General features: G+C 34.7%; 1 protein-coding gene across 2 annotated transcripts in view; it reads left to right on the forward strand.

Moving 5' to 3' along the window:
• VPS37A (vacuolar protein sorting 37 homolog A (S. cerevisiae)) overlaps positions 1-9,248 on the forward strand; it is a 33,502-nt gene extending 24,254 nt beyond the window's left edge. Inside the window, exons 7-12 of one of the 2 annotated variants that reach the window (XM_008570544.1) lie at positions 899-1,026; positions 1,111-1,169; positions 1,247-1,315; positions 5,283-5,426; positions 7,043-7,123; positions 8,645-9,248. In XM_008570544.1, coding sequence (XP_008568766.1) covers positions 899-1,026; positions 1,111-1,169; positions 1,247-1,315; positions 5,283-5,426; positions 7,043-7,123 — 481 coding nt within the window. In that variant the 3' untranslated portion in view covers positions 8,645-9,248. Of the gene's footprint in view, positions 1-898; positions 1,027-1,110; positions 1,170-1,246; positions 1,316-3,890; positions 4,047-5,282; positions 5,427-7,042; positions 7,124-8,644 lie in introns of those variants that run through there. The other variant, XM_008570545.1, reaches the window with a different exon arrangement.
• The last annotated feature ends 365 nt before the right edge of the window (positions 9,249-9,613 follow it).

A 9,613-nucleotide genomic window follows, 5' to 3' on the forward strand; every position in this document is an offset into this window, starting at 1 on the left:
AAAAAAAATTTTTTTTTTTTTTGTCTTTTTTCGTGACCGGCAACGGATCGCAACCCTCGGTGTTGCTCCCGCCCCTTGCTCAGCCAGTGAGCGGCTGGTCTGTATGTGGGATCCGAACCCTTGGCGGGAGGGTCACCGCGCTTCCCAAGCGGCGCACTATAGCAGTGCGCCACCGGGCCGGCCCCTAAAATTTTTTTTTAAATGCTATGAAAATGTCAAAAATACAATAAGGTGAAGAGAAGAATATAATGAGCTTTCATGTAACCATCATTCAGCATCAACAGTTATGCTTGGAGGAAATAAATAGCTTAAGTTTTACTTATCAGTAAGGCTGGTTCCTATCAGGGAAATTGAAAAAAAAAATGATATTGCAAAGCAATTAAACAGAGTTATGAACAAGAAAAACAATGTTTAGCTATTTTACTGCTTACCTATTTTAAGGAGCCTCAGCTAAATAAAAGAGAGTTTCATTACCTGAGTTAAATAGACTTTCTTATTGTTAACTTCAGGTCACCATACTAGGGGTCATCAAAAAAAGTTCATGGAAAGATTTGTATTATCTTTCAATTCCATTTTTTCCACAAACTTTTCGAAGTACCCTTGAATAAATGTGAAGACTTTCCCACAGTTGTGATTTTAAAGAAAATGGATGTCTGTATGTGCACTGGACCAGAATTCACTTCTACAAATTTCATCAAGAATATATTACAGACTACCTTGTGTCCTATTATGGTTGATGTTTTATATGCTTTTAAGTTTACAATTAGCCTTCTGACATGTATATATAAAAGTTATTTAAAACCCTATCAACCAAATAAAACTGAAAATTTTTTAATATCATCATGGAGAAAAACTAGATGACTAATATTCATTAACATTTTTTCTTTTGTGTTTCTAGTGTGTCACAACTCACAGATATGAATGAACAAGAAGAGATATTACTAGAACAGTTTCTGACTTTGCCTCAACTGAAACAAATTATTACTGACAAGGATGACTTAGTAAAAAGTATTGAGGAACTAGCAAGTATGTCTTCCCTTACTTCAGCTCAGATTTCCTGAGAAAAAATGTGATCTTTACCTGGAAATAAACCAGAGATTTATCTTACAGGAAAAAATCTCCTTTTGGAGCCCAGTTTGGAAGCTAAAAGGCAAACTGTTTTAGATAAGGTGAGTTAGTGATCATATTGAAGTAATTTATACAATTTAAAAATAGACTAAAACAGCATTTTTATTTTCTCTTTTAGTATGAATTACTAACACAAATGAAAGCTACTTTTGAGAAGAAGATGCAAAGGCAGCATGAACTTAGTGAGGTAAAATTGTTTAGTTCTTTTCCCGTCCATAAGAATTTTTAATCTTAATGTGCATGAGTCACAATCTCACTTTCATTATTATCAGAAACGATTTATTAGATATCTGACTTTATAAGGCATGATACCTTTAAGTGTAGATGAATGATTCTCAATTATTAGGCATAAGTCACGTGCGCTCATGCAAGAGCATATTTGGTTTTAAAACATAGAAAAATATGAAAAGCCGCCCAAAAACCTTTTCTGGGTAAGTTATAAAACTAGTGTAATCCTTGTAATAAAACCTACAACAAAAAACTTTATACACACTTATAAGCTTATGTACAAATATCTTTAATGAAAAGTTAACAAATTTAAAAGTATAATGTATAATTCACTACAAATAATAGGTTTTTGCTAGTAATCCAGTTATATGACAATCAAAAATATAAAGTTCAGCCTATATTTCTGAAAAAATAAATCTTTAAAAATAAAAAGGGATTGGAAGATAGAATCTTCATAACTAACAATATTCTATTTCCTTTAAAATCAGGAATTTTGGAAGGTAAAGCCAATGTAATAAAACATAAAATAGAAATAAAACGACAGCAACAAAAAAAGATGGTAAAGGAGAATAGAAATTTATAATGAATTTCAGGTAAATGATCATACTTTAGAATAAAACAAATAAGAATAATAGGTAATATGAGCAATTAATATATATATATATATCTTGCACAGCACAAAGCTATTTATGTATATTGGCTCACGATTGCCTCAAACCCTATCAGGTAGGTATTGTTCCTTTTTACTTACAGGTGAGGAAACTGAGTACAGGTAGATTAAATAACTTCCTTCAGATTATAAAAAATACAAAGTATTAGAGTTAGGGGTCAAACCTAAGAGAATCTGAGGATCAACTGAAATACTCTTAGATATACATTAGAGCTTAGTAGATGTTGAAGAAGCTTTTCACAGTAGTCAATGTCATTCCTTATACAACTACTTAGTATTCTAAGTATAGAAATTAATTCCTTATTTGATAAAGAATATTAGAAACCAACAGTAGACATCACACTTAATGACTAAACATTTTCAGGATCCCATTAATGTTAGGAGTAAGAAAGTAATGCCCCATTATCACTCCTACTTAACACTGCTTGGGAGGTAGTGACCACTGAAACGAGACAAGGAAAAAAAAAAAAGAGGTATAATATAAAAGAAGAAATGAAACAGTTATTGTAGTTATTTACCAAAAATAAACAATCAAGAATTCTAGAGAACCAAGAAAAAATGTCCCCTACATTACTGCAAAATGAAGTAGAGAAAAAAAGTTCATTTACAATAGCAGCAATACTATAAAATATTTAGAAGTGAATCCAGTGAAGTATGTCAGGAAACTTTACTCAATAATACAAAAGAAGATTTGAGCTTTCTATTTTCTAAGACTATCTAAATAGTCTCTAAAGCAACATGGAATATTCATGGGATGAAAGATACAGTATTATAAAGATTTCATTCTTCTCAAAATAACCTATAAATCCAATACAGTTCTAATCAAAATCCCAAGTGTATTTTTTAAAAATCTAAACAAATTTATTCTAAAGTTCTGAAAGACAATAGGTAAAAGTAGTCAGGAAGAGCTTGAACAAAAAGAAATAATGAGGAAGACCTCCCTTTCCCTGTATCAAAATACATTGTAAAACCTCACTATTTAAAACATATAGTAGTTTTGGGCCGGCCCGGTGGTGCACTGCGCTAGTGCGCCGCTTGGGAAAGCGCGGTAGCGCTCCCGCCGAGGGTTCGGATCCCACATACAGACCGGTTCCCGCTCACTGGCTGAGCGAGGCGCGGGGGCAACACCAAGGGTTGCGATCCCGTTGCCGGTCCCAGTCCGGTACGGGGGCGACACTGAGGGTTGCGATCCGTTGCCGGACACGGAAAAAAAAGACAAAAAAAAACAAACAAAAAAAAAAAAAACATATAGTAGTTTTATAGGAAGAGAAAAATAGTTCTATGGAACAGACTATACAGTTCAGAAATAGACACATATGTGAATAATTGGTTGCATAAAATTGAGGATTCGATATATTATGTAATTGGCTATCCAATTTGTATCCATTTAGAAAAAAGTTAGATGCCTATATCATATAGTACACAGAAAGATATTACAGATAAACTATTTCAGTGGAAACCATAAAAAGTCAGCTAGCTCCTAGGATTTTTTTTTTAGGGTTATGGTTAGAAAAACCTTTCTAAGTATAATAAAAGAGGCAGAAGCATAAAGGAGAAAATTGACATTTAGCTGTATACAAATCTAAAACATATTTAAAATGATAAAATCAAAAGAAGTAAAAAAAAAAAAAAGGAGTAGTTGTAGCATGTATGATGAACAAATATGTCGGGTCTATAAAGAGAAAAGGGAAAACAGGAAACTCACAAAAGGAGAAATATAAATGTCCAATAAAGATTCTGCATTAACAGTTATTCTGATTCCTAAGCATTTATATTCATATTTGCTTGAAGTGATTTTTGAAATACTTATTAAGTTAAAAATAAAAAACAAACCAAAAACCTTGATTCCTGGGCTCTGTTCTAGATGTGCGCACTCAAGATTCTCTGGGGATACACTTGAAAGTATGAAAACAACCTCAGCAGACTTGGTTCTATGACTGCGGGAACCTGTCCTGTTTTTTTCACTCCTGTATACCCAACACCCAGTTCAGTGCTTAGTATATAGTAGGTTCTCAATAAATATTTAATGAATAAGTAAATGGGAATATTTGAAAATATGTTCAACTTTACTATAAGTTTTTTTTTAAAAGCAAAATAAAACATCATCCATGTGAACCAAACTTGTAAAGACAGATAACCAATTTTGGTAAAGGTGGTAAGAAAATAGTGGATTACTATACATGCCTGTGTGTGATGCATCAGAATGAGATACCACCCTATACCCACTAGGATGGCTATTATTAAAAATAGTTTTAGTTCCTATGTTTAGGTCTTTGATTCATTTTTAGTTAATCTTTGTATAAGAAGTAAGGTTAGAGTCCAACTTCATTCTTTTACATGTGGATATCCAGTTTTATCCCTACTATTTGGTGAAAAGACTGTCCTTTCCCCATTGAGTGGACCTGGCACCCTTGTTGAAAATCATTTGACCATATATATGAGGGTTTATTTCTGGGCTCTCTATTCTATTCCACTGGTCCATAAGTTCTTATGCCAGTACCACAATGTTTTGATTACTGTAGCTTTATAGTAAGGTTTGAAATCAGGAGATACGAATCTTCCAACTTCGTCCATTTTTCAAGATTGTTTTGTCTATTCATGGTCCCTTAAGGGTCCATATGAATTTTAGGATGGATTTTTCTGCTTCTGCAAAAAACTCCATTGAGATTTTGATAGGGATTACATTGAATTTGTAGATTACTTTGGTAAGTATTGTTATCTTAACAATATTAAATATTCCAAACCCTGAACACAGGATGTTTTTCCACTTATTTATGTCTTTAATTTTTTTCAGCAGTGTATTGTAGTTTTCAGTGTACAAGTGTGTCACCTCTTTGGTTAAATTTAATCCCATCACTTTTGCCATATTGTGTTCATGAGAAGTGAGTCACTACATACAGCCCACACTCGAGCAGAGATTACACGAGGTTGGTACAATTAGGGGTCATCTTAGTGGGTGCCTACCACAATGATTTAATTCCAAAATCTCCAGGAGAGGACAATGATTTGCCCAGTTTCTCTAATTTACTAGTTTGCAGGTAATGGATGAGTTTCTCTTGTGTTAGGTATCCACCTCTATATCCAGAAGCTGAGGACCTGGGTGAGACATTACAAGTATGAGGTAGCAGATTTCCTCAAAAAGGCTATGTAAGGCATATAATGAATTGCTTCTCCTTACCTCTACCTCATTTTCTTTCCCTCTAAGAAGTTTTTCTGAGTGTTATAAACTAACATAGCGCTTGATATTCTTTTCCAGAGCTGCAGTGCAAGTGCCCTACAGGCAAGATTGAAAGTAGCTGCACATGAAGCCGAGGAAGAATCTGATCATATTGCTGAAGATTTCTTGGAGGGAAAAACTGAAGTAGATGATTTTCTCAGTAGCTTCATGGAGAAGAGAACAGTATGTAATCTCTTCGGTTGAGGACGAGTGACAGCATAATATCAAATTTCTTAAGTATACTCATGAGTAAAAAACTTGGGCACATTACTGAGCTGGAGTTTTGAGTGCTATGAGAGGAATCTGAGGAGCCGCTTTTGAGCATGATAGCAGCATCCAGCTCTCACTTTAAACCTGCTTGTTCTGAGTACACAAGCAGGTAAATCAAATAATAGTTCTGTTTCAGAAATGATAGTATCTGTATCATTCTGCATAAAGCTGGCAAATCAGCTTAATTCTAGTCCTAATAGTTGTAATAAACTCCCAAATAACTTATTTTACAAGTTATTGAAATAGAGAATAATCTGTACAGATTACAAAGTAAATTTTTAAAATATTATTGAGAACATTCTGGATCAGTTTCTGGATGATAGTTCCATTATACTTAAAGAAAAACCATATAATGCCAATATCATAGGTTCAGATCCCTATGCCGTCCAGCCGCCAAAAAAAAGAAAAGGCAAGTTTCTTGCCCTTGAATTGAGTCCCAAATATTTACCTAATTTCTCTGAAACATCACAGTTTAAAAATTATATTTCGTAGTACACTATATAAAACATGGTTTTATATATCTATCTAAGAGGGTACTTCAAAAAGTTCATGGAAAGGGCCGGCCCGGTGGCGTACTGCTACAGTGCGCCGCTTGGGGAGCGCGGTGGCGCTCCCACCGAGGGTTCGGATCCCACATACGGACCGGCCGCTCACTGGCTGAGCGAGGAGCGGGGGCAACACCGAGGGTTGCGATCCCGTTGCCGGTCCCGGTCCGGTCCGGGCACGACACTGAGGGTTGCGATCCGTTGCCGGTCACGAAAATAGACAAAAAGACAAAAAAAAAAAAAGTTCATGGAAATAGTCATATTATCTTTTTTTTTTTTTTTTTTTTAAAAAAGATGACCGGTAAGGGGATCTCAACCCTTGGCTTGGTGTTGTCAGCACCACGCTCAGCCAGTGAGCTAACCAGCCATCCCTATATAGGATCCGAACCCGTGGCCTTGGTGTTATCAGCACCGCACTCTCCCAAGTGAGCCACGGGCTGGCCTGTCATATTATCTTTTAATTCCACTTTTCTACAGACTTCTTGAAGTACCCTCATAGACAGATAGGTAGATAGATCTGTTAACATAGGTGGGGCAGATTTTATCATCCCCATTTTTCATGAGAGAAAATTGAAGTTAAGAGATATTAGTGATTTGCTTATGGTTATAGCATTAGTAAGGCATTGATTTCTGTTCCATTATTCTTCGATACTATATAACTGTGCCTTGAAGTTTTTATTTGTTAATCTTTCTGGTTAACAACAGCGGGATTTATTTCCGTCTGTTTAAAATTGAAATCATACAGAGAATTGATATAAAGGATCAGTTTGTTTTACATTCTGGAAGTCTGCAGGCAAAGGCTATCTTCCATACAAAATTAAATGGTTTGGGGACTCTTAAATTCTCAGGATTTTTTTGCTACTTTAAACATTCAAAACTTTAATGTCAACAGGTTAAAAGATTTCTACTTAGAATTCTGTCACAATGTAGAAAGTAGTAGGCACATCTTTGGAGAAGTGACTGGTGTGTTAATTTATTTTCTAGATCTGCCACTGTAGAAGAGCCAAGGAAGAGAAACTTCAACAGGCAATAGCAATGCACAGTCAATTTCATGCTCCACTATAGGTAAATTGTATTTGAGTCTCAAGGCTATTGTATAAGTACCCTTTAATTAAAATGTTCCTAACAGTGCCTGTTCAGACAGCTTTAAGCATAATTGTCAGAGCTATTATGGTGTGTAACATAGAATGCTTTGTATTATATATTAAGCATATTATTATATAAATAAGCATAGAAATCTTTTGGATATTTTCTCAATATAATGTTGGCTTAAATGAAATTTTTTCAACATTTGATAGCTCCTTATGTGGAGTTGTCAATTCTTTCTCTCAGGTCATGTGTAGAGGACACCATATTACCTGGCTGGCATATTTCTCAATAGTCTCCTTTGTCATTTCTTCCTTTAAAATGTACTTCCAGTCTGTGTCTTTTCCATCTCACACCAGGATTACTCCAGTAATTTTCTGGCCAGTCCCCCTGACTTTAGGGTTCTCCTTCTATACAGCACTGACAGAATGATCTTCCTAAAATACCACTTTGTAATAAAATTTCTCTGCTCCAGAACCTATAGTGAGCCCCTAACAATAATATTACTGCCAAATTTCTCTCTAGTTTTCAGATTTCTATAATCTGGTATATATTTCAGATCATCCACTTTAATTTTCCATTTTCCCCTTATGTTGTCTTACATGTCGGTCTTCTACCACTCTTTGTTCATGCTCTTACCTGATCTCACAATGCCTTCCCTTTTCCTCTCCATCTGTTTCATTTTAGGAGTGATTTGGTTGCAAGAACCAGTTCCCACCCCAACAAGCTTAAGTAAAAGTTTATGTTACTGGATAACACAGGGATACATTATACAGCCAAAATGAAGGAAACTATAGCTTAGTCACAAGAGAGTAAAAATACTAGAAGCCACTCAGAAACCAAAGCATCTCCTCTTTCTCAGGTCCTTTCTGAGGCGGCTTGTTTCTCATTTCTCTTTCTTCTTTCACTTGCCCTTCAATCATTGCTGCCCACAGGCCTCATTATATCATCTGACAGTTCAAACAGCCAGTGGAGACTAACAAGAGTCTCTGGAGTTCCAATACAAATCCCTGGGCAAGACACTGGCCTCATCATTTTGGCCTGGAAATTGCTGTCGTGTGGTCTTCTACCCAGTCAACTGGGCTGAAGGAGTTGATTCTGAGAAGGGAGCATGGGAGGTTTCCTAAAAAAGGCAGTGGGCTATAGGAAAGGAAGTGACAGGGATTTCTCATCTCTAGTTCAAACTCATCTGCCCCTATACTTAATATCAGTGCCAACACTGAGTTGTTTTATATCTTATTTTCCAAATTATACTGTATATTACTTGAGGGCAGAGGCCAATTTTTGGTGCTAAGTTTGCATTTCCCACAGCTTGAGAAGAAAGTGGGCACTGAGTAATTGCTTGTTTATATGAACATACTAGAATCCTTTTCTCATCCCTCTTCCCCCATAGTCAAGTTATTTTCTTATAGGTAAATCTTAATTGGAAGAGAGAATGCACAGGGATGAAAGTTTAAATTTCCATAAATTAAATCTTAGGGTTTTTTTTTTTCTTTCCAGATATTTTTGAAAATATGAACTGCCGAGAGAAGGAATGGGACACAAAACTAAGCACATTGTTTTATATTTCTGATTTGCAAATTGGCATTTCATCACAGTGGCTGAATTATTGGATACACTATATAGATTGTATACAGAACTGAGACTGATTTTGTACAGATTAGATTGATTGCTATGATCCTTGCTTTAAGAAATTTTTCTGCACTATTTGCACTAAAGATGTTTATTTATTGTTGATAAATCCTATCATATTTAAGTTCCATTGCTTTTCCTCTTATTATTGATTAAATGCCTATGCATGTAATTTTAGCTACTTTGCAATATTTTATAAAACCACTTCATTTGAATTTGTATTTTTAATTTGAAGTTGCCTCACTTCTTTTTCAAGAATGGCATATTTTTCTCTTCCTCTCAACCTTTTTTTGAAAAATTATTTTCAACTGCGGAAAAACCCTTATTTTTCTTTTTTTCTCTCTGGATGATAAAACTTTCAAAAGCAATTTGTTTTTAGATATCCTTAATGTCAGGAAACACCAAACCTGCCAATGTGCCATCTCAAGAAAGTAACTTTTAATACCTACAATGAATCAAAAGAGTAAACCAGCTGCTCTTATATATTTTATTTTTTAAATTAAAGATACATTTTAGAAGCAATACAGGTAAATAAATATTTTACCTGATGGGGAAAAAAAACTGCTTTTCACTTAAACCATTCCAGCACAAACTTTCATGCTAATTTTTAAAAAATAAGTATCCGATGGGTTTGTAGTTGGATAAGGATATAGTTTCTAAATTCCTAATATTAAAGTTAAAAACAATCTTTTTGTTAGTAAATAGAGGCATAAAAAAGTCAATGAATTTTTCTGACCTTTACTGTGAGTCAGCTTTTCCTAAGAGAAAAGATATAGTAATAAGTAAAATTAATGTTGAATGTTTAGGCAGTGCTAATTTTTAATGAATTTAGTTGAA

Source organism: Galeopterus variegatus, unplaced genomic scaffold (assembly GCF_000696425.1).
Source record: "Galeopterus variegatus unplaced genomic scaffold, G_variegatus-3.0.2 Scaffold612, whole genome shotgun sequence".
Classification (NCBI taxonomy): Eukaryota; Metazoa; Chordata; class Mammalia; order Dermoptera; family Cynocephalidae; genus Galeopterus; species Galeopterus variegatus.